Consider the following 26431-nt stretch of genomic DNA (forward strand, 5'->3'; position numbering starts at 1 on the left):
GGTTCCTTATTGCTATTATAAACTGGTTACCAACGTAATTAGAGCAGTAAAAAGAAATGTTTTGTCAGCCAATCCGCATTCAGGGCTCGAACCAACCAGTTTATAATGAATAATAGACCATCTTTGCGCCAATCTTCGTACCATTAGGCCTAGAGTGCAATGTTTGCCATGTCCACATTTTTATTCATTTACGTGATTAGCTAAACACACTTTCGGTGCTCACGACAGATTGCGGTAGCATAGCAACAAAATGCTGCAACACCCTGCTAGCGAGGACCATAAAGTTATTGGAAGGCACCATCATCATGGCATTCCATGGAACCTGTGGGTAGCCCTATCTCGCCACCTAGCCTAGCTCTTCACTATTAAGCACACTAGAACATTTATTGCTGAAAATCATATTCTCCTAAAGGAATTCACAACTGTTGTAGAAACTTTATTACATTTGAGCAACATTTTATCAATCCATATGGTAAGCTATTTGGCAAGGTTGCTTTTATGCCAAAATGTAACTTGGCTATCCAAAAAAACTAAAATTCACGGACTGCGTGCCGCCAACCTGGACACAGGGGTAGACATAACATAGTAAAAGTAAACCGAAACACTCCAAATAGCATGATATGTTACTTTTCAACAGTGGAGGTTGGTGGGAGGAGCTATGGGAGGATGGGCTCATTGTAATGGCAGGAATGGAATAATTGGAATGAGTCAAATATGTGGTACTATTCCATTTATTCCATTCCAGCCATTATAATGAGCCCGTCCTCATATAGCTCCTCCCACCAGCCTCCACTGTGTTTCATATGGTATGTATTAATTTGTGGAAACGAATTGCAATTTTGTACATGTTACGAATTGCAATTCATACAATATGGTACGAATTTCCAAAACATATGATATGTTAAGAATTCCAATTTGTTTTAGCTAACGCTAGCTAGGTGGTTATTGCTAACGTTAGCTAGGTGACTAATGTTAGCTAAGCTAGGGGTTAAGGTTAGGAGTTAGGTTAAAGGGTTGGTTAGGGGATAGGTTAGCTAACATGCTAAGTAGTAGAAAGTAGCTAAAAAGTAGTAAGTAGTTGCTAAAATGCTAAAGTTGTCCGTGATGAGATTCAAACACACAACCTTCGGGTTGCCAGATTGTCCAGTTATACACCCACCCATCGACCCCAACCAACCACCCGATTGTGTTTGCCTTAAGTAACCTTCTGTCTTATTTGACCATACCAAACATAACATATCATACTCATTTGAGTGTCCCGGATATAGATTAACTATGTTATGTCTAGTCTGTGAGACCAGGCTGGTGCCGATGCTCGACATGCGTTATTGCAACCAATATTAACATATCACTACAATTCATAATATGCACTGACTAATTGTAGCTATGCTATATGACTACGTATGCAATATGAAAATATAGGCTTATCTAATAGGCTACTGGAATGTTCTAGACTAAACTTTTTTTTAAATTAGATAAGATTATCAAAAGGGCTGAAGATGATGCGTTCTTAAAGGAAATTTGGTAGCGGACTTCCTGTGTATCAAGGGAAATGTTGAAATATAGAAATGTGTCATTATAATATAGGCCTGTCTTATCACATATAAAAGTAAAACTAGGTTGAATAAATGATTTGATCCTTAATTAAACAAATGCATCATTGGATAGGCTACTCGTCCACTTCAACCAGCAGGTGAACAATTGCAGGTTGCGATTTTGTGGCAAGATAAATAATTTAGATTTATTGAAATAAATGTATTTTTACCCAAAATGTTGGCATTGTTGTGTTTGGCCTATTATTAAATAAACTCCAACACAGAAATTATAAATGGCCATTGTGCAACATTTCCAACAGTTCCAAATCGCCAGATTATTCTTTACATTCTGCTTTAGCGTTTTACGACTTTTCCCAGGGAATAATGCACTTTTATACACGATAAGTATGCGCAGAAGAGAACAAAACGAGCTAACGTTTCGGTTTAATTTGTGTGTCCTGGATTCTGGAAAGCCTGTGCGCGCGCTTAGTAAATGGAGCACTAAACGGCCTGAATTTGGCAACAGTGTTCCTCGATCACGGGGGGTCAACTATTCCTCTCCTACCCCCCAAAGTGCCAACGACACTGGCATTTATAAAGAAAAGTAGAAGTGCTGCACCTTTGCGCAGCGGCCGCCTTTAGCTGAAAGGTCCCCTCTGAGTGCACAAAGGCAGCTGCTGGAGGAACTGTTCAGCGCGAGGGAGCGAGCCGAGCGCTGAGAGGCGTAATAAACAATCTCCGGCTAGCTACAGACAGGGACGCGGACTTGAAGTAGCTCCCCGGCCCAAGCCCGTAGTTTTACTCTGTGAAACCGGATTCCATCGTCAGGTTAAGACTTATACAGGTAAGAACTATTCTTAACACATTTATATTCGCCCTAAATGTCTGATCGAAGACCTGGAACGCGTTATGGAAGCGTAAAAGCCATCGCCTTGGCTCCCCGAACGTGGTTGTTTTTGCAGAAAATGGCGTCATCCTTCTCTTGTTCTGCCTGTCCATGGAGGGGAGAGGAATTGGTTTCGGCTTCTCAAACTCGCCCTTAAATAATATTTCCAGGAACTCAAATACGATGATAGTTACAACTAGATGTATTTATTCATATTTCATTGTTAAAATTTGATTTGTTAGTGAAATCTAGTCGTTATAAAGACGCGCAAAGCCGGAAGGGTCACCGGTCTGTGCGCCAAGCTGCTTCTTGGAAAAGGTGGCACAGAGCCGCAAAGCGCAGGGTTTTACATTCGTAATATCGTCCCCTCGGGAGAGTCTTTACAAAGCCAAATATCTGAGAGTGGTTTAGTGATTTCCCTAAGATGGTGATGGATGTGTTTATGTGAGTGTTGTACGTTCTCTTTGTATTTATTTTGTCTGGGTTAGCCCGTTTTTACGCCGCACTCCCCTGCCATGCTGCAATATGTAGAAGGGGCCTCTCTTTTACGGCTTGAAAGGTGCATTTTGTACTTGGCTTCTGCTTTGATCAAGTTAAGCTGGTCTTTTGTTGCTCAAAATACTGGCGTTTTGAGGCTGACAATATAACCGTGTAAAGGAGATTTTCGGGGATAATGGGGCAATGCAAATCGTGCCATGAGAACGGTAAACTGCCCTGCGCCCTGGCTCCCAGATTGCCAATGAGGACAGACTGAATAAAATGGTCCTTTGGACAATCACGTAGTTAGCACAAAACTGGGGAAGTCCAGTGCTACGCAACGATGTGCTGCTTTGCTCATATCTATGGAAGCCCATTCACACAATGTCAACAGGCCTACAATCTCAAAATTCAGATATTTAAGTAAAAAAATGTTGATAGTATCTCAAAATGTTCAGAAACTAAGTCGACATTTTGAAATGGGCCTACATAAATCAACATTTTGAGATACTAAGTTGACATTTTTAGATAGATCTCTAGGCCTATATAGGATATGTTTCCCCCCCCCCCCAAAAAAAAAGTTGTATTGTCACATACACTGGATAGGTGCAGTGAAATGTGTTGTTTTACAGGGTCAGCCATAGCAGTACAGCACCCCTGGAGCTCAAGGGCACATAGATTTTTCACCTTGTCGACTTGGGTATTCAAACCAGTGACCTTTCAGTTACTGGTCCAATGCTCTAACCACTTGGCTATGTGCTGCCCCAGAGTGAGGAGCACAGTTTCTCCAGATCTGGTAGGCAAACCTAACTAGGTAAAACTCCAGACCCAAGTTGTAGGGTAGGACATAGTAATAAATCTATAAAACAGTTTTATATGGGCTTTGATGGGACCAGATTTTTTTATAATCAGGTTATATGTTGTTGTTGTTTTTACTCTGGGCCCTAGGGAGGATGAAACCATTAAAACCCTGTCAAACTGCAGCAACCTTGTACTTGTTCATATTAATTCTATTTTTAAAATAAACTAATGGGAAGTCCTTTACAGAGACAAAGAGACAACAATGGCAATTGGACAATAAAACTAACAGGGCTGAGCTTGCTTTATTCAGAGTTGCGTCATGTAGGCCTTTGCATTTGTAATTGAAGAGTTAATCAAACAGTATGTCATCACTATTGTGTTGATTGATTCATTCCAATCAATAATTTTGAATTAAAAATGTCTAGGTAGCCTAGCCAGCCAAAGTTTGAATTTAAACCTAATTTTTGCTGTAGTGGTGGTTGTTAGCTGTGGTTGTTATCAGTACCCACTGGGCACAGACGTCATTTCAACATCTATTCCATGTTGGTTGAACGTAATTTCATTCAAATTACGTGGAAAGAACGTTTATTCAACCATTGTGTGCCCAGTGGGTAGGCTACCGTTGATCAGACTGAAGCACCAATGAATTGTGCACGAGTTGACAAATCATGAGGCAAATCAGTCTAAACAACAGTAGGCTACTTTGTCCCATTTTTTTCAATGCTTTTGGTTCGATATTTTGTATTAAACCAAATCAAAAGTCGTGAGGCAAATATCAGCTGACCATTCCTTTGCTGGTGGCCCTTCTGTGCTGATCTCTGCAAAGTGGATAGATGGAAATCACCACACAATGCTACAAATTAAGAAACATGTCCTATATAAACTCAGCAAAAAAAGATGATTCGTAAATATCCCAATAACTTCACAGATCTTCATTGTAAAGGGTTTTAACACTGTTTCCCATGCTTGTTCAATGAACCATAAACAATTAATGAACATGCACCTGTGGAACTATCGTTAAGACACTAACAGCTTACAGACGGTAGGCAATTAACCTATATGGGCTAGGTGGGACGCTTACCTACTCAAAAGCCAGTGGAATCCCGTGGCGCGATATTCAAATACCTTAGAAATGCTATTACTTCAATTTCTCAAACATATGACTATTTTACACCATTTTAAAGACAAGACTCTCGTTAATCTAACCACACTGTCCGATTTCAAAAAAGGTTTACAACGAAAGCAAAACATTACATTATGTCAGCAGAGTACCCAGCCAGAAATAATCAGACACCCATTTTTCAAGCTAGCATATAATGTCACAAAAACCAAAACCACAGCTAAATGCAGCACTAACCTTTGATGATCTTCATCAGATGACACTCCTAGGACATTATGTTATACAATACATGCATGTTTTGTTCAATCAAGTTCATATTTATATCAAAAAACAGCTTTTTACATTAGCATGTGACTAGCATGTGACTAGCATTCCCACCGAACACTTCCGGTGAATTTAATAAATTACTCACGATAAACGTTCACAAAAAACATTACAATTATTTTAAGAATTATAGATACAGAACTCCTTTATGCAATCGCGGTGTCCGATTTTAAAATAGCTTTTCGGTGAAAGCACATTTTGCAATATTCTGAGTAGATAGCCCGGCCATCACGGGCTAGCTATTTTGACACCCACCAAGTTTGGTACTCACCAAACTCAGATTTACTATAAGAAAAATTGGATTACCTTTGCTGTTCTTCGTCAGAATGCACTCCCAGGACTTCTACTTCAATAACAAATGTTGGTTTGGTTCCAAATAATCCATAGTTATATCCAAATAGCGGCGTTTTGTTCGTGCGTTCAAGACACTATCCGAAGGATAAAGAAGGGTGACGCGCCCGGCGCATTTCGTGACGAAAAAATTCCAAATATTCCATTACCGTACTTCGAAAGCATGTCAAACGCTGTTTAAAATCAATTTTTATGCGATTTTTCTCGTAAAAAAAGCGATAATATTCCGACCGGGAAACCCTGTTTTCGTTCAAAGACGAAAAAATAAAAACATGGTGTCGGCTCGTGCACGCACCCCCAGTCTCATTGTTCTCAGATTGACCACTATCCAAATGCGCTACTGTTTTTCAGCCATGGCCTGCAAAGTCACCATTCAACGTTCTGGCGCCTTCTGAGAGCCTATGGGAGCGTTAGAAAATGTCACGTTATGCCAGAGATCCCCTGTTTTGGATAGAGATGATCAAGAAGGCCAAGAAATAGTCAGAGAGAGCGCTTCCTGTTTGGAATCTTCTTAGGTTTTGGCCTGCCAAATGAGTTCTGTTATACTCACAGACACCATTCAAACAGTTTTAGAAACTTTAGGGTGTTTTCTATCCAAATCAAACAATTATATGCATATTCTAGTTACTGGGCAGGAGTAGTAACCAGATTAAATCGGGTACGTTTTTTATCCGGCCGTGCAAATACTGCCCCCTATCCCCAACAGGTTTTAAGGTCACAGTTATGAAAACTTAGGACACTAAAGAGGCCTTTCTACTGACCCTGAAAAACACCAAAGAAAGATGCCCAGGGTCCCTGCTCATCTGCGTGAACGTGCCTGAGGCATCAGGACTGTAGATGTGGCCAGGGCAATAAATTGCAATGTCTGTACTGTGAGACGCCTAAGACAGCGCTACAGGGAGACAGGACGGACAGCTGATTGTCCTCACAGTGGCAGACCATGTGTAACAACACCTGCATGGGATCGGTACATCCGAACATCACACCTGTGGGACAGGTACAGGATGGCAACAACAACTGCCCGAGTTACACCAGGAATGCACAATCCTTCCATCAGTGCTCAGACTGTCCGCACTAGGCTTGAGAGATGCTAGACTTTGGGCTTGCTGGTCCTCACCAGACATCACCGGCAACAACGTCGCCTATGGGCACAAACCCACCATCGCTGGACCAGACAGGACTGGCAAATAGTACTCTTCACTGACGAGTTGCGGTTTTGTCTCACCAAGGGTGATGGTCAGATTTGTGTTTTTTCGTCGAAGGAATGAGCGTTACACCGAGGCCTGTACTCTGGAGTGGGATCGATTTGGAGGTGGGGGGTCCATCATGGTCTGGGGCGGTGTGTCACAGCATCATCAGACTGAGCTTGTTGTCATTACAGGCAATCTCAACGCTGTGCGTTACAGGGAAGACATCCTTCTCCCTCATGTGGTACCCATCCTGCGGGCTCATCCTGACATGACCCTCCAGCATGACAATGCCACCAGCCATACTGCTCGTTCTGTGAGTGATTTCCTGCAAGACAGGAATGTCAGTGTTCTGCCATGGCCAGCGAAGAGCCCGGATCTCAATCCCATTGAGGACGTCTGGGACCTGTTGGATCGGAGGGTGAGGGCTACGGCCATTCCCCTCAGAAATGCCCGGGAACTTGCAGGTGCCTTGGAAGAGTGGGGTAACATCTCACAGCAAGAACTGGCAAATCTGGTGCAGTCCATGAGGAAGAGATGCACTGCAGTTCTTAACTTCATACGACACCAATCCCATTAGCGGGATTGAGTTTGACAATAGCCAGTGAAAAATCAGAGCGCCAAATTCAAAACCACAAATCTAATAATTTCAATTTCTCAAACATACAACTATTTTACACCATTTTAAAGATACACTTCTCCTTAATCGAACCACGTTGTCTGATTTCAAAAAGGCTTTACAGCGAAAGCAAAACATTAGATTATGTTAGGAGAGTTCATAGACAAAAATAACCACACAGCCATTTTCCAAGCAACTAGATGCATCACAAAAAAACAAAACACAGCTAAATGAAGCACTAACCTTTGACGATCTTCATCAGATGACACTCCTAGGACATCATGTTACACAATACATGCATTTTTTGTTCGATAAAGTTCATATTTATATCCAAAAACAGAATTTTACATTGGCGCATGACGTTCAGAAAATATTTTGTCTCCAATACTGCCGGTGAATGTGCACAACAATTTACAAAAATACTCATCATAAACATTGATAAAATATGAAACTGTTATTCAAAGAATTATAGATGAACATCTCCTTTATGCAACTGCTGTGACCGATTTAAAAAAAAAAAAAAAAAAAAAAAAATGTGCTTCACGGGGAAAGCACACTTTGCAATAATCTGAGTACTGCGCTCAGAAAAATACACTAGGCAATACAGATACCCGCCATTTTGGAGTCATCTAAAATCATAAATAGCATTAGAAATATTCACTTACCTTTGATCTTCATCAGAAGGCACTTCCAGGAATCCCAGGTCCACAATAAATGTATTGTTCGATAAAGTCCATCATTTATGTCCAAATAGCTCCTTGTTGTTTGCGCGTTCAGTTAGCTACTCCAAATGTAGGAAGCGTGCGGAAAATGTCACGACAAAGTCAAAAAAGTTATATTTACGTTCATTCAAACATGTCAAACGTTGTAAAGCATCAATCTTTAGGGCCTTTTTAACGTCAAACTTCAATAATATTCCAACCGGACGATTCCAATGTCAAGAAAAACGTTATGGAACACAGCTACCTCCTCACGTGAAAGCGCACCAATGAACTAATGTCCTTCCCTGAGTCAACAACTTCCCAGCCTTCTTGTTCGCTCTCTGTTCACTGCAAAAGGCTGAAACAAGGTTCTAAAGACTGTTGACATCTAGTGGAAGCCTTAGGAAGCGCTAAATGAATCCTTAGTCACTGTGTTAGATAGGCAATGACTTGGAAAGATTCCACGCATCAGATTTCCAATTCCTGGTAGGATTTTTCTCAGGTTTTTGCCTTCCATATGTGTTCTGTTATACTCACAGACATCATTCAAAAAGTTTTAGAAACTTCAGTGTTTTCTATCCAAATCTACTAATAATATGCATATCCTAGCTTCTGAGTTTGAGTAGGAGGTAGTTTAATATGGGCACGTATTTCATCCGAAAGTGACAATTCTGCCCCCTATGCGATTGGTGTCGTAAGAGGTTAATGCAGCTGGTGGCCACGCCAGATACTGACTGTTACTTTTGATTTTGCCCCCCCCTTTGTTCAGGGACACATTATTCAATTTCTGTTAGTCACATGTCTGTGTAACTTGTTCAGTTTATGTCTCAGTTGTTGAATCTTATGTTTATACAAATATTTACACATGTTAAGTTTGCTTAAAATTAACGCAGTTGACAGTGGGAGGACGTTTCTTTTTTTGCTGAGTTTATGTATGATCTACTATATCAAAATGTTGATGTAGGTAGGTCTATCTTGACATTTTTAGGTAGTAGAAGTTAAAAAAATGTTTGGCGTGAATGGTCTTCCATACGTATCGGCAGCTGCTGAAACCACCTGTGTTTCGCCACAATATTTTTGGGCGAACCTTTTGTAAATACTTGGGGACTCTTGGAGAAAAGAGCACACAATACAGTATTCATGCAGCCCTTTATCCGGGTGCCCGTATGGTCTATGTATGAATGCAGTTCCACTCGCTGGCTGCCCTGCCCTCCTCTATCGTCAGCTGCATGCGTCCTAGCAGAACGTAGCCAAGTGCTGGCTACCACAGATCCATGTTTAGCGAAGTCACTATAAGTCGCTGTGTCATTTCGCGTATTGTGTTGATTGGGCTATCATATTCAAAACGTAACAATATCCACACTGGCTACTGCACCCGTTCTCTCTCGTTGCACAATTTATTAAGTTGGGCTGGCGAGTTAAGCAACGAATCCTAACATAATATGTTGGCTACTGGCATCGCCACATCTCCCTGCACGGAGGGGAATGTTATAGTTTTAAATGCGGGGTGAATAGTCATCCAGCCACATTGAATTAGATCTGTCAAATTTGCAAATCACCAGTGGCATTTGCGTCACAGCCCGCGGCCCTCGCACGCCCATGGGATATGGAGTTGCTAATGGAGACTGCTACACGTTGAACGAAAACTGTAAACCCAAACGCTAACAATCAACGCGCGCTCGCTAGTGGAGACGAGTTGGAGATGTTATGGAACAGTGTAGGCATCGTTTTATGGTATTTTCTTTCACGGATTCGCAACATTTCTTCCTCATTGCGTGGAATGCGTAAGGGGATGGTGGCTGGCTGGTTCACAGTGACTTTTGTTAGTCAGTGAGAGCAGTTCACTTCGTCCTTCACGTTTGACAAGACACATTGTGGCCATTGTGGAATCGCTGGTGTCGATATCTCGCGACTTCTCAAAATATGGATATATTTTTTTCTACTGTATGGTAAACGTACCAATACATTTTGTTTGACCGTTTACGCTTTTACGAATAGCCCACACAATAAATATTCGATAATGAATCATAAAAATAAAGCATCCATTCAGATTAAAGCGGGGAAACGCTGTACCATTTCTGGTTTCATCCCGAGTGGGGCGTTTTATCCAACTGAACGTTTGGTTTTGTTATTGCGCCCCGTTGGGCACTGCGCATGTTAGTTACACATGTCTAGGGTGATTTTCTGCTTTGAAACAAGAAGTAGTATTAAAAAAAATTCTCATTGACAAATGAAAATCATCTGAATGCATTTTAATTTGACAGTATTTAGCTTGTGGAGATGAGGGATATATTTTGGTTATGTTGGGTTATGTTCTGAAAGTATAGGCCTAACAGTGCCCACTTTAGAAAGTGATTTCCAGCCCATTTTAAGAAGACTAGCCCAGGGCAAGAGAAAGTATGCCTATATAATGCTATTATGATGTATATTTTTGGTCTAATTCTTCTTCAGGTTCATTAAAATGACCAGGAGAGGGTTGCATAACAACTGAATGTAAACATCCAAGCCCAGCCTATTGTTAGACAGGATTTAGATTGATTAAGTTGAGAATCACTCACTATAAGGGCAGACATGCGTTATGGTGTGCTGGTGGTCTGTCTAGTCTAGTGGGTGTGTTTACGGGGGCAGCAGCCAGTCTCCATGTGAGGTTATGGTGTCTGACACTGGTTACAACGTGAACAGAAGCATCCAGTCTTTATTCCAGCACTTATAAACTCATCCCTTACACACAATAATTGCTGTGAACTTTTCCGTCATTTCTTCATTCAATTATTTTCACTTCCTACTGCCCAGCGGGAGTCTTGGGCAGGTGTGGGTTCAGTACTTTCACAGCAGTGTGCATCTTATTAAGCAACATTAAAGGGGCAATCTGCAGTTTAAAAAAATGACAAATCAATGACCCCCGCCACTGATTTGGTAAATAGCTTTGGGATTGGGGGTGGAGAAATCTAACCACTCTTAAAATCATAAACAGAGCTATGGGTGCAAGGATTGACCATCCATGAGAACAACAATTTTTTTTAAAGTTTTAACCATGTTTTGAGGCTATGCAGTGTTTGTCTAGAAAGCATTGTTTACTAGCAAAGGAGTAAAACAAGCTTATATTTTGGGTTCTGATGGGGTAAGACAATTCAGCTAACTTATGCGGCATTTATGAGTTATATTCTTCAAGAGTCAATGGGACGGTTGCATGTCATGAATTTAAAAGTAAAAAATAATGTACGTAGCAATCACAGATTTACCCTTTAAATTACTCTCTTGTGAATTTGTTCTGGTAGCAGTGTCTGTCTCTACAGGCCCACTGATAAATACTCATATTACCTGAGTAGGAACAACTACTTCTGTCTCTGTCTCCATGGAAACACCCGAGCGTGTTACCAAGTCTTCATCATTTAGGTCACCTCTCTGATGATGGCTGCACGTTTTCTGATTGAGCCTCACAACATTGGATTGACTCCATTTATACCGGGCCATTCTGTCTAATGCACTCAGAGTGCATTACCACTGAACTCTTCACATGCTCTTGTATTTCTCCCCGCTCTGAAACTGCGATGACCATCTTCTTCCCTATGAATTAGGCTAGGTTTGGAAGAATAGAAATCTGAAAACTAGTTTTGATCAAATCTGTGCAAATTGAGGACAGGTACGCCGACTTAACCAAAACATTTGCAAAGTGCCTTACAGTAACCTAAAGTGAGTGAGCAAGCACTACTACAGTGACCAGGAAAAACTACCTGGAAGGAAGAACCTTTGAGAGGAACCAGACTCAGGACAGGAGGGTTGACTCTTCAGGCAGTAGTGCTAGAATATATTAGTTACTGTGGCATCTTCTTTGATGACTTCCAAAACATGGACTTTGTCACCATCTGGTGGTCAATACGTGGTACAGTCAGAGACGGTACTGTAAATGAACTTCACAGTGCATTGAAAATATAATGTGTGTGTGTGTGGGTGGGTATATGGGTTGGGCACACACACACACATATACTCTTTTATTTGAATAATAAATTCAGCAAAAAAAGAAACGTCCTCTCACAGTCAACTGCGTTTTATTTTCAGCAAACTTAACATGTGTAAATATTTGTATGAACATAACAAGATTCAACAACTGAGACATAAACTGAACAAGTTCCACAGACATGTGACTAACAGAAATTGAATAATGTGTTCCTGAACAAAGGGGGGGGGGGTCAAAAGTAACAGTGTGTGGACACCAGTTGCATTCGGGACTGCAGTGCATCTCCTCTTGGACTGCACCAGATTTGAAGTCCTTGCTGTGAGATGTTACCCTGCTCTTCCACCAAGGCACCTGCAAGTTCCCGGACATTTCTGGGGGGGAATGGCCCTAGTCCTCACCCTCCGATCCAACAGGTCCCAGACGTGCTCAATGGGATTGAGATCCGGGCTCTTCGCTGGCCATGGCAGAACACTGACATTCCTGTCTTGCAGGAAATCACGCACAGAATGAGTAGTATGGCTGGTGGCATTGTCATGCTGGAGGGTCATGTCAGGATGAGCCTGCAGGAAGGGTACCACATGAGGGAGGAGGATGTCTTCCCTGTAACGCACAGCGTTGAGATTGCCTGCAGTGACATCAAGCTCAGTCCGATGATGCTGTGACACACCGCCCCAGACCATGATGGACCCTCCACCTCCAAATCGATCCCGCTCCAGAGTACAGGCCTCGTGTAACGCTCATTCCTTCAACGATAAACGCGAATCCGACCATCACCCCTGGTGAGACAAAACTGTGACTTGTCAGTGAAGAGGACTTTTTGCCAGTCCTTTCTGGTCCAGCGACGGTGGGTTTGTGCCCATAGGCGACATTGTTGCCGTTGATATCTGGTGAAGACCTGCCTTACAACAGGCCTACAAGCCCTCAGTCCAGCCTCTCTTAGCCTATTGCGGACAGTCTGAGCACTGATGGAGGGATTGTGCATTCCTGGTGTAACTTGGGCAGTTGTTGTACCTGTCTCGCAGGTGTGATGTTCGGATGTACCGATCCTGTACAGGTGTTGTTACACATGGTCTACCACTGCAAGGACGATCAGCTGTCCGTCCTGTCTCCCTGTAGCGCTGTCTTAGGCGTCTCAGTACGGACATGGCAATTTATTGCCCTGGCCACATCTGCAGTCCTCATGCCTCCTTGCAGCATTCACGCAGATGAGCAGGGACCCTGGGCATCTTTCTTTTGTTGTTTTTCAGAGTCAGTAGAAAGGCCTCTTGTGTCCTGTTTTCAAAACTGTGACCTTAATTGCCTACCATCTGTAAGTTGTTAGTGTCTTCACGACCGTTCCACAGGTGCATGTTCATGAATTGTTTATGGTTCATTGAACAAGCATGGGAAACAGTGTTTAAACCCTTTTACAATGAAGATTTTTATGAATTATCCTTGAAAGACGGGGTCCTGAAAAAGGGACGTTTCTTTTTTTTTGTTGAGTTTACATGAAGACTTGGAAGTGTGCTGACAGTCAGGCAGGTGGATGTGATGGAACTGCACTAGCCTGGGACCACCACTAGAGGGGGGTATTACCTCTATTTTCACCTCTGACAGCTTCTGAACATCGTTTGGTGATGGTGGAAAACACACAGACACGCGCTGGAACATGGGCAACACGGTGTTGTTGCAGGTGTTTGGGTAGAGAGAGAGCAGCATGGTGAAGGCCAAACCTGCTCCGAGGAAGACCTCTCAGTAACACACTAAGGTAGAGACAAGACCAGTTCCCTCCCTCAACCCCAGTATATATCCTACCAGTACACAGTCCCAATAGCGCCCCAAAGATATACTATCCCCACCTCTCCTAAACAATAGTCCCTCACTCCTAGTGTGCTGTGTTTATATCCTGACTCCCAATCTACACACACCTGCTTCGAGTGTATACCCCCCCCCCCCCCACTCCCAGGAGTGTCCTCTCAGTGGTTTAGGTACCATCCCTGCACTCCTTCCTGTTTCCAGCCCACTGTCTGTCTGTCCCTTTTTCCTCTTCACAGCGTCTGTCATACAGACAGTCTTCCTCACTGTTTACTCATCAATCAGTGAGTGAGGTGACAAGTTCTTTCTCTCTCTCCTCAGACTTCCAGTGCCTTCAGGAAGTCTTCACACCCTTTTACTTTTTCCTACATTTTGTTGTTACAAAGTGGGATTAACATGGATTTAATTGTCATTTTTTGGTCAACGGTCTACACAAAATACTCACGTCAAAGTGGTCAAAAAATGCAAACATTTATTACAAATTAATAAAAAATTAAACACTATATCATGATTAGATAAGTATTCAACCCCCCTGAGTCAATACATGTGAGAAACACCTTTGGTAGTGATTACAGCTGTGAGTCTTTTGGGGTCTCTAAGAGCTTTGCACAGCTGAATTGTATAATATTTGCCCATTTATTATTTTTTAAATTATTCAAGCTCTATCAAGTTAGTTGTTGATCATTGCTAGACCACCATTGTCAACTATTGCCCTTCGGAAAGGTTAATTCGTTGCCCAATGTCTAGTGGAAAGCAGACTGAAGCAGGTTTTCCTCTAGAATTTTTTCCTGTGTTTAGCTGTATTCCGTTTGTTTTTAACCGAAAAAACCTCCCTAGTCTTTGCCCATGACAAGCATACGCATAACATAGCCACCACCATGCTTGAAAATATGAAGAGTGGTACTCAGTGATGTGCTGTGTTGTTTTCCCCCAAACATAATGCTTTGCATTCAGGACAATAAGTTAATTTCATTGCCACCTTTTTTGCAGTATTACTTAAGTGCCTTGTTGCAAACAGGATGCAGGTTTTGGAATATTTGTATTCTGTACAGGCTTCCATATTTAGATTGGTATTGTGGAGTAACTACAATGTTGTTGATCCATCCTCAGTTCTCTCATAACACAACCATTAAACTGTTTTAAAATCACCATCAGCCTCATGGTCAAATCCCAGAGCAGTTTCCTTCCTCTCAGACAACTGAGTTAGGAAGGATGCCTTTATCTTTGTAGTGACTGGGTGTATTTATACAGTGCTTTGCAAAAGTATTCATCCCCTTGGTGTTTTTGCTATTTTGTTGCATTACAAACTGTAATTTAAATGGATTTTTATTTAGATTTCATGTAATGGACATACACAAAATATTCCAAATTTATATAGTGAAATGAAAAAAATTCAAAACTAAAAAGTGGTGCGTGCATATGTATTCACCCCTTTGCTATGAAGCCCCTAAATAAGATCTGGTGCAACCAATTACCGTCAGAAGTCACATAATTAGTTAGATTGCACACAGGTGGACTTTATTTAAGTGTCACATGATCTCAGTATATATACACCTGTTCTGAAAGGCCCCAGAGTCTGCAACACCACTAAGCAAGGGGCACCACCAAGCAAGTGGCACCATGAAGACCAAGGAGCTCTCCAAACAGGTCAGGGACAAAGTTGTGGAGAAGTACAGATCAGGGTTGAGTTCTAAAAAAAGATCGGAAACTTTGAACATCCCACAGAGCACCATTAAATCCATTATTTAAAAAATGGAAAGAATATGGCACCACAACAAACCTGCCAAGAGAGCCGACCACCAAAACTCACGGACCAGGCAAGGAGGGCATAAATCAGAGGCAACAAAGAGACCAAAGATAACCCTGAAGGAGCTGCAAAGCTCCACAGCAGAGATTGGAGTATCTGTCCATAGGACCACTTTAAGCCGTACACTCCACAGAGCTGGGCTTTACGAAAGAGCGGCCAGAAAAAAAGCCATTGCTTAAAGAAAGAAATAAGCAAACACGTTTGGTGTTTGCCAAAAGGCATGTGGGAGACTCCCCAAACATATGAAAGAAGGTACTCTGGTCAGATTGAGCTTTTTGGCCATCAAGGAAAACGCTATGTCTGGCGCAAACCCAACACCTCCCATCACCCTGAGAATACCATCCCCACAGTGAAGCATGGTGGTGGCAGCATCATTCTGTGGGGATGTTTTTCATTGGCAGGAACTGGGAAACTGGTCAGAATTGAAGGAATGATGGATGGTGCTAAATACAGGGACATTTTTGAGGGGTAACCTGTTTTAGTCTTCCAGAGATTTGAGACTGGGACAGAGGTTCACCTTCCAGTAGGTCAATGACCCTAAGCACACTGCTAAAGCAACACTCGAGTTGTTTAAGGGGAAACATTTAAATGTATTGGATTGGCCTAGTCAAAGCTCAGACCTCAATCCAATTGAGAATCTGTGGTATGACTTAGAGATTACTGTACACCAGCAGAACCCATCCAACTTGAAGGAGCTGGAGCAGTTTTGCCTTGAAGAATGGGCAGAAATCCCAGTGGCTAGATGTGTCAAGTTTATAGAGACATACCCCAAGAGACTTGCAGCTGTAATTGCTGCAAAAGGTGCCTCTGCCAAGTATTGACTCTGGGGGGTGAATAGTTATGCACGCTCAAGTTTTCAGGTTTTTTTTGTGTCTTATTTCTTGTTTGTTTCACAATGAAACATATTTTGCATCTTCAAAGTGGTAGGCATGTTGTGTAAATCAAATGATACAAACCCCCCCAAAAAATCTATTTTAATTCCAGGTTGTAAGGCAACAAAATAGGAAAAATGCCAAGGGGGGTGAATACTTTCGCAAGCCACTGTATACCATTCAAAGCCTAATGAATCATTTCACCATATTCAGCATCTGTTTATTTTGACACATCTAGCAATCGGTTCCCTTTTGCGAGGCATTGAAAAACATCCCTGGTCTTTGTGGTTAAATCTGTGCTTGAAATTCACTACTCCATTGAGGGACCTTACAGATAATTGTATGTGTGGGGTACAAGGATGAGGTAGGCATTCAAAAATCATGTTAACCACTATTATTGAACACAGAATGAGTCCATGCAACTTATTATGTGATTTGTTGAGCACATTTTTACTCCTGAACATATTTAGACTTTCCATAACAAAAGGGTTGAACACTTATTGACTCAAGACATTTCTGCTTTTCATTTTTAATGAATTTGTAAACATTTCTAAAAACAAAATTCCACTTTGACATTATGGGGTATTGTGTGTGTGTGTGTGTGTGTGTGTGTGTGTCAGTGACACACATTTCAATTTAAAATTCAGTCTGTAACACAACAAAAAAGGGTGTCAATACTTTCTGAAGGCACTGTACATACAGGAAGCCAATCTCTCACTGGATCATCAAGAGACTGATTGGTACAATAAAACCCCATTTCTTATTTCCTCTGAGGTCGTCAGAGACCTCCCTCATTAGGTTGGTCAGGTGTATGTCTGTGGTTAGGGTAGGAGGAGCCATGGCTCAGGCATTTTTTTCCCCCCTCTCCGAAGGCAACGGGGAGACGAGAGAGGGAGATGGATGGAGAGGGGGGAGGGAGAGAAGAGAGGAGGGCAGGAGTGAGCGAAGGCAAGGGTCAGTGTAGAGTCCCTTATCTCTGACAGCCTAGTGTGTGTGTGTGTGTGTGTGTGTGTGTGTGAGGGCGAGAGAGAAAGTGTGTTAGCTGGGTGCGCTGGGAAACATCTCCATCACCCTGGAGAGAGAAACCGAGAGACAGACAGGCGAGTCTCACCCAGCCAGCAGTGTAACCACCACCCACCCTTATCAGACCCAGCCAAACAATGCCACATGACACAGCAGGTGTCTAGATCAGCAACGGCACCGCTGATCAAATAGTGCTTGGCATAATGACTCATTAGGTATCTTTTACTCAGACCAATTATGCTGCTATAGAAGCGGTTCCGTAGTGCCATATACAGTATTTCTGTGGCTCTCCTATATAACTATGGTTCTCCTATAACACTTATAATGCTGGTGTTACATAGGTTAGTTATACAGTGTCTGTAGATGTACAGGTAACCGCCCAAATAAAGGAAACACCAACATAAAGTGTCTTATTAGGGCGTTGGGCCGCCACGAGCAACCAGAACAGCTTTAATATGCATTGGCATAGATTCTGTAAATGTCTGGATCTTTATTGGAGGGATGCAATGCCTGTGTTACACCAAATTATTGTATTTCTTCTGGAACTCAGGAACCACACCTGTGTTGAATCACCTGCTTTCAATATACTTTGTATCCCTCATTTACTTAAGTGTTTCCTTTTATTTTGGCAGTTACACGTGCCTCTTTTTCCAACGCCGCACCCCATACCCTCTGTCTCAGTGTTTCCCTGACCATCGTATAGCCCAGGGGTGTCTGGGAGGTTTAAAAGGTAAACTTAACCATTCTCTCTCTGTCTCTGTGTCTGTCTGTCTGTCTGTCTGTCTGTGTATCAGAGTTCCAGCAGGATGGAGGTGGAGATGGAGGAGATCCCCCAGGACGAGCCCCAACCTGAGCCTGAGAGCCATGTGACCAGAGACCAGTGCTGCCAGACAGACGAGCCACAGCCCAGCAGCCCTAACCCAATGACTGACCTTAACCCTGGCCCTGACGCAGCCCCCAGGACACCAGGTAAGACTGCCCGCTTGTCTACACCAACCTACCGTTAGGTTGATTGAAGTCCTTAAAACATACTTTGGAGCACTACTGAAAGGCGCTATATAGATACAATATATTTATTCATTCATTGTTGGCCAGTCTGTCCTGCCTGAGGAGAGGAGACTGGCCGAGGAGAGGAGAGTGGCTGAGGAGAGGAGTGGAGAGTGGCCGAGGAGAGGAGAGTGACATGACAGGAGTGGAGAGTGGCCGAGGAGAGGAGAGTGACATGACAGGAGTGGAGAGTGGCCGAGGAGAGGAGAGTGACATGACAGGAGAGGAGAGTGACATGACAGAGGAGAGGAGAGTGACATGACAGAGGAGTGGAGAGTGACATGACAGAGGAGTGGAGAGTGACATGACAGAGGAGAGGAGAGTGACATGACAGAGGAGAGGAGAGTGACATGACAGAGGAGAGGAGAGTGACATGACAGAGGAGAGGAGAGTGACATGACAGAGGAGAGGAGAGTGACATGACAGAGGAGAGGAGAGGAGAGTGACATGACAGAGGAGAGGAGAGGAGAGGAGAGGAGAGTGACATGACAGAGGAGAGGAGAGGAGAGTGACATGACAGAGGAGAGGAGAGTGGCTGAGGAGAGGAGAGGTGTCTGCAGAAAGAATGAGGTGTCAGCTATGACATGACACCGTGACTTTGAAGACATCTCTTTTGGTTAGTAAATTAACTGGATTTGTTCTACACATAATTATGCATATCAATTTCATTCTCTTCATGGTGATGTATCCTAGTTACACAAAGGTATAAATATGCAATATCTTCCTTTTCATAGTTGGGTACACTGGATATTATTAAATGTATGCAGTTCTGTCCTTGTCTAATGATGTTCTGTATTATGTCATTCTGTATTATGTTTCATGTTTTGTGTGGACCCCAGGAAGACTAGCTGCTGCTTTTGCAACAGCTAATGAGGATCCTAATAAAATACCAAATGATTTTAATGAGCTCTGCCCCAAACGAGATCAGATTAGGTTGGACCGGACCAAATATGAAACAATAGACATCTATCTTTCACAAGTTTGGACATCAAAGTACATCACAGTAGATTACAGTAAACTTCAGTACAGTACAGTACAATCGAGTTCAGTACCGTATAGTACAGCACAGTATATTGGTGTGCTCAACTCTAGTGAAGTCTACTGTGTACTGTACTGAATTCTGATCTACTGTACAGGACTGTGCTCTCTTAACTTGTGAAACATAGACATCTATGGTTAGTTCAGATTTGAATAATCACAGATGTCTATTGGGCCGAATCAGGGCCGGTCGGGACCGGACCAAAAATCAATGGACGTTGACATTAAAGCCGGTCCGGAACGTATCAAACAACGACGTCTGTGCACATTGAAATCAAGCCCAGGGCGAACTGACCAAATGTCAACTACTTTTCAATGTCTATGGACGTCCGGATGCTGGTTACAGTAAATGGAAAGGAAGGGGGTCATGGGTAGGTATCTCGGAGAGATTACACTAATGAGAGAGGGAGAGACCAGAATGTTTTCACACTTGCTTGACCACCAGATGACAGAAAGAGAAAGATTATGAGCTGAACATAACAGTATGCCAGTGGAAGGGAGGACAGTAACAGGAGACACTATGAGCTGAACATAACAGTATGCCAGTGGAAGGGAGGACAGTAGCAGGTGACCCTATGAGCTGAACATAACAGTATGCCAGTGGAAGGGAGGACAGTAACAGGAGACACTATGAGCTGAACATAACAGTATGCCAGTGGAAGGGAGGACAGTAGCAGGAGACACTATGAACTGAACATAACAGTATGCCAGTGGAAGGGAGGACAGTAGCAGGAGACACTATGAACTGAACATAACAGTATGCCAGTGGAAGGGAGGACAGTAGCAGGAGACACTATGAACTGAACATAACAGTATGCCAGTGGAAGGGAGGACAGTAACAGGAGACACTATGAGCTGGACATAACAGTATGCCAGTGGAAGGGAGGACAGTAGCAGGAGACACTATGAGCTGGACATAACAGTATGCCAGTGGAAGGGAGGACAGTAGCAGGAGACACTATGAGCTGAACATAACAGTATGCCAGTGGAAGGGAGGACAGTAACAGGAGACACTATGAGCTGGACATAACAGTATGCCAGTGGAAGGGAGGACAGTAACAGGAGACACTATGAGCTGAACATAACAGTATGCCAGTGGAAGGGAGGACAGTAACAGGAGACACTATGAGCTGAACATAACAGTATGCCAGTGGAAGGGAGGACAGTAACAGGAGACACTATGAGCTGGACATAACAGTATGCCAGTGGAAGGGAGGACAGTAGCAGGAGACACTATGAACTGAACATAACAGTATGCCAGTTGAAGGGAGGACAGTAACAGGAGACACTATGAGCTGAACATAACAGTATGCCAGTGGAAGGGAGGACAGTAACAGGAGACACTATGAGCTGGACATAACAGTATGCCAGTGGAAGGGAGGACAGTAACAGGAGACACTATGAACTGAACATAACAGTATGCCAGTGGAAGGGAGGACAGTAGCAGGTGACCCATATGTAGTTTGTGACTTCGATGATTTCCCATTGTAGCCAATTAAATTGCAGTAATTCCGTTACAGATTTTTCAGAAATTATGTAAACAGTTTTAATCACTTAATAATTCAGAATCAAAATAGATATCAGTAAAAACACTAGAACTAATTGGTAGGTCGACCTTTACCCTTTACTTCTGGGAACTCAAATCAAATCAAATGTATTGATTCTCAGCATCCTCCCTCCTCCTCATGAGGGAGAGCGATTTGAAAATATCTTAAAAGTTACGTGGGGTTTTGGTAACAGAATTTCAAGGTACAAGGCAATGTTTCTTAAACTTACAAGGCAAAACTAAATATAAGTGTTGGACTTTACTTCGACGTTGTTGTGTTTTGATGTATTTCTAATACCTTTTTAAGACTTTTTCTCGTAGATGTTTTCTAGGACCCCCTTTTCCATCTGTTCGATCAGAAATCAAAGCCTTTCTTATTCATAATGTTTAGGATAGAAAATGGTTGAGAAAAAAAAAATGATGTAGGCCTAAATATCTAAAAGGATACTCTTAAGCTTTTATTTGACACCCCAATTTGACATGCTCCTATGGACTTCACATGTTGTTTCTCATGGCTCCTTTCACGTGGAAATGCCCTGAAGCAATATGGCCGAAGCCTGTCCAGATCTTTCACGTCAGTGCAGATGAAGGGGAGGAGAAGAGGAAAGGAAGACATGCTGGAGTAGTGAAATGCAGCCAGAGACAGAGGGAAACCTCAGTCAAGGGCCCAATCCCAAATGGAGCCCTATGCACTTGTGGAGATCTGAGAGGATTTGACAGGTGTAAGCAATATGGTAATATCTCCCACCTTGCCCTCTGATAGGTTAGGTGGAAGTTTGACCATTTTGCTTAGGGGTCCGTTTTGGATTGGGCCATACTCTCTAAATATAGGCCCCAATAACGGGAGGGAACATGTGAAATATCTGTTTCATCAGCTCTGTCTATTGCATAAAACTGTCTCACACACGCACATTTCCTGTTTGTCCGGCTCCAGCGGGGTGGAAGGGGCGAACTGGGGTGTATTCATTACGGAAACCGTAAAGAACCAAACGGATGCATACAGAGCAAACGGAACGAAACGGGGAGGGACCTACCTGAATTATTCCAATAGAAACTTTCGTTTTGGTGCAAACGTTTTGCAACAGACAAAACGTTTTGCAACAGAAAGGGCGTAATGATTACTCCCCTGTGTTTGGTGCTGGCTGTGTCAGCGCGCTTGATTGGTCACCATCTGACCACACACACACACACACTGTGACTCTCATTGACTCACACGTTGCACACACCACAGTCATTGTATAGGGGCTGCCACCACTTCTATTCTTATATGCTTTGGCAGCAAACCCATTCCAGTCACTTCCTATAGGAAATAGCCACTCTCTCTACACACACACACGCACACACTCCATGGCTAGGGGGCAGAGTGAAGTGTTGTATTGAAGTGTGTGACCTCTGCAGGGTACTGCGTGGAGCCAGGCGACCCTCCTCTGTTGCAGCAGCAGCTCCAGACCTCCAAGTCTGGCATCCAGCAGGTCATAGAGTGCTTCCGCTCAGGTAACATCTAGTCATGCTACTCAGATAGCACGGAGGCCTTTTAATTAGGAATCACGACACAGTCATACATTGTGTTTATGAAACATGATTCAAGTGCGACACCTAGCTTCGACTCTTTCCGTGTTCGCCGATCTAAAGGAAAATGATGATCGCTCCTCCACCAAACCAAGTCTATTTAATTGCGCCTATCATGTTCCTTCCGATCTGCAAACACCGAAGGGTTGTAGTCCTATTTGTCCTGTCTGTTTGTATCAGCCAGTGCTCACTAACACTGCCCCCTGGGGTTGTCTATGTGTAGGCACTGCCCAGCTGAAGCACATGCTGCTGAACGAGGTGGACACCATCTTTGAGTGTAAGACATGTCGCAGCTTGTTCCGGGGCCTGCCCAACCTCATCACCCACAAAGAGTACTACTGCCTTACCAGACTGCCCAAGCCCGACGGTAAGTGTCTACACCTCTCTAAGGCTCTCTTGTTCTCTCTGTCTGTCTCTCTCCCTCTTTGTCAATGTTTGTCTCTCACTCTGCCCACTTAATGCCTATCCTTGTCTCTTTTTTTTTCTGTCCCCCCACTTTACTCACCCTCACTCACTCACTCCACTCACTCACTCACTCACTCACTCACGGTCTTCGTTGGTCTACACTCACTCTCTCTTTCTCTGTCTCTCTCCATGTCTCTCCATGTCTCTGTCTCTCCATGTCTCTCTCCCTGTCTTCATGTCTCTGTCTCTCTCTGTCTCTCCATATCTCTCTGTCTCTCCATGTCTCTGTCTCTCCCTGTCTCCATGTTTCTGTCTCTCCATGTCTCTGTCTCTCTCTGTCTCTCCATATCTCTCTCTCCATGTCTGTCTCTCTCTCTCTCCATGTCTCTCTCCCTGTCTCCATGTCTCTGTCTCTCCCTGTCTCTCCATGTCTCTGTCTCTCTCTCCCCTCTCGCTTGCTCTCTCTCTCTCTCTCCGTAATGTAGTCTGTCCCTTTCTCTCCTCCTATACGCTAACTGAATTCTCTTTCATTCTCCAGCCTCTGTCTTTGATCCAGCCTAATTAGCCACTACTCTTCCATTCTCTATGACTTCTGTCTATATCTAGAAAGCCATCTAGGAAATCCTCTGTTCTCTCATCTGTGTATTGAACTAGGGATCATAAGACCATGTCTGTGAAACCACAAAGATGCGTTCAATTGCTATTTAATGATATGGTTGAAACGTGGTGGATGTTGCCACACTGTGCTCATTACATATCTTGTTTGGAAACAGAAACAAAATAGTGTTTTTGTTTCTCCCTTTGGCAAGTTTGAAAACGTTCCTTCTCCCGGGAATGTTCCTTCTTAGTGTTGTGACGTCTCTAGGCTCAATACGCATCACATTTGGGAGCAAATATTGGTGTCTGATTGAAAACGCTCCTTTTCTAACGCCTCTCACTTCCTCCTCCCTGACCCCTTAGATCCAGCGGGCGACGGCGACAAGCAGAGCGGGGCCATGAAGGACCTCCTGGAGGCCATCTACCCCAGGAAGGACCGGCCGGACTACGTGATGCGCCTGGAGCCAATCCAGACCTCCAATAACGCTGTGTTCCAGTTCCTGTCCTCAGAGGAGGAGCTGGCCCACTTCCCCCGGGCTCCACACACCCCTGGAGGGACCCACACACACAGCCCTGAGCCCTGGGGGGAGCAGGGAGGGACGCCGGAGAATGGACAGACCGGAGAGGGGGAGGAGAGGAGGAGGAGTGACCAGGAGGAGGAGGAGGAGGGAGGAGAGGAGGTGGCGCAGCCCGAGGACGAGGGGTCTACGAGCGGGGTGGGTACATACAGGAGAAAGCGCGCAAGCAGACACACGCTGGCACACACACACTAACGCTCGCTATAATACTCTCTCTCTGTCTCTCTCTCCCTAGGTGGAGGACGTTACCATCTCGTGCTGCCTGTGTGGTAAGGACTTCAACTCTCGCCGCAGCATCCGCCGCCACTGTCGCAAGATGCACCAGACCAAGCTGGAGGAGCTCCGGAAGTTCACCGAGACGCGCACCGTTCCCATCAGCCTCCTCTCCATGGTTAAAGGTCGGCCTCGCCCCTTGCACACGTCCAGCGGCAAGTCCTGCCCCGTCTGCTTCAAGTCCTTCGCCACCAAGGCCAACGTGCGGCGCCATTTTGACGAGGTGCACCGCGGCCTGCGTCGGGATAGCATCACGCCAGACATAGCCACGCGCCCCGGCCAGCCGCTGTCCCTGGAGGCCACGCCGCCCCGCAAGAGCGCCAGCTCCTCCCCCACAAGAGGTCACACCCCGAAGAGCCTCGGAGCCTCGGGGGATACCACCCCTCAGCCCCCCAAAGCCTCCACCGCGGTGCCCCCTGCCCCTTCTCTCCTGGCATCGGCCCTGTACAACCTGGCCTCCTGCCGCTGTCTGCTCTGCAAGAGAAAGTACAGCTCCCAGGTCATGTTAAAGAGACACATGCGCATCGTCCACAAGATCTACAATCTCAAGAACGTTAGCTCCGTCTCCACGACCGCAACCACGGCGACCAACAAAAACAACAACAGTAAAACAGCCACCAACACTGACAGCACCCCTAGCAACAGCAACCCTAGCAACAGCTTGAGCGTGAAGGAGGAGGCGGTTGAATCCTGGGACGACCCTGACTCCAGCCCCGCCTCGTCGCCTGGCGACACGGACAGGAAGGACACGGACAGGAAGGGCATCGCCGTGGCAACCAAGTCAGGTCAAAAGATCAAAGAGGAAGAGGGTGGCAGCAGCCCCAAGACATCAACTCGTTCCGCTTCCATCAACAGCAGCGGTGGTACAAGTAGTGGTAGTGGGACTCCTGGGAGACCCCCTCAGAAGCTCTCGGTGGGGTTCGACTTCAAGCAGCTGTTCTGCAAGCTGTGCAAACGTCAGTTCAGCTCGCGCCAGAACCTCACCAAGCACATCGAGCTGCACACGGACGGCACGGACATCTTCATCAAGTTCTACCGCTGCCCGCTCTGCCGCTACGAGTCCCGTCGCAAGCGCGACGTCCTGCGCCACGTGACGGTGGTGCACAAGAAGTCGACGGGCTACCTGGCCAAGATCGTGCCCAAGCTGGAGTCGCGTGCGGTCAAGCGGCCGGCTGAGGTGGTCCTCAACTCTCCCCCCAATGCCAACAACAACAAGAGAGGAGGAACAACGGTCAAGGAGGAAGTGAACGGGTGCCACTCTGCCTCCTTTCCCCCTACGCCCCCAGTCACCCGCAAACAGGAGCTCCTCAACAACTCCTCCACCACCTCCTACCCAGTCACACGTAAACAGGACCTCCTCTCCTCCTCCACTCCGGTCACTCGTAACCAGGAGAGACAGCAGGAGGCCCAAACCGGGTCACCTGTCACCCGTAAGAACGACAAACAACACCCCGACACCACTGCCCCGACGCCCCCCCACACGCGTCGCCATGACGCCCACCAGGAGAGCAGCAGCAGTAGCACAGAGGTGCGTGTCACCAAGAACTTCTCGCTCCACGCGTGTGACGTGTGCGGCCGGGCCTTCGCCAAGAAACTCTACCTGGAGTCCCATAAGAGGATCCACCGGAACGCCACGCCACCGGTCAGCATGCCGCCCAGTGACGCCAGGTCTAAGGGGGTCAGCACTCGGTCTAAGGCACTGCTCTGGTGAGCCTCACTACACATATGGTTGTCTTTGTTGATATCTTGTAGTAAGAGAGGGAAAGAGAAGAAGTGGTGTGTAAAATGGGTTGTTATGAGAGAGAGAGAGAGAGAGAGAGAGAGAGAGATCACGGTCGTATCGTCTATTGACGATGATTGACAGTCTATTTGAACTTGGTTTAGCCTATTTGAACTTGGTTTAGCTTATTTGAACTTGACTGA

At 44.6% G+C, this 26431-nt stretch overlaps 1 protein-coding gene across 1 annotated transcript in view; it reads left to right on the forward strand.

Annotated features, from left to right (window-relative positions):
- The first annotated feature begins 2024 nt into the window (after positions 1-2024).
- Positions 2025-26431, forward strand: part of LOC106609204 (zinc finger protein 800) — a 28993-nt gene continuing 4586 nt past the window's right edge. The window contains exons 1-6 of the mRNA XM_014207724.3: positions 2025-2379; positions 18250-18424; positions 22485-22580; positions 22879-23022; positions 24021-24373; positions 24471-26215. Of these exons, the coding sequence (XP_014063199.2) occupies positions 18262-18424; positions 22485-22580; positions 22879-23022; positions 24021-24373; positions 24471-26215 (2501 nt within the window). The 5' untranslated portion in view covers positions 2025-2379; positions 18250-18261. The remainder of the gene's footprint in view (positions 2380-18249; positions 18425-22484; positions 22581-22878; positions 23023-24020; positions 24374-24470; positions 26216-26431) is intronic.

The sequence above is a fragment of the Salmo salar genome, chromosome 07 (assembly GCF_965601325.2).
Source record: "Salmo salar chromosome 07, fSalSal1, whole genome shotgun sequence".
NCBI lineage: Eukaryota > Metazoa > Chordata > Actinopteri > Salmoniformes > Salmonidae > Salmo > Salmo salar.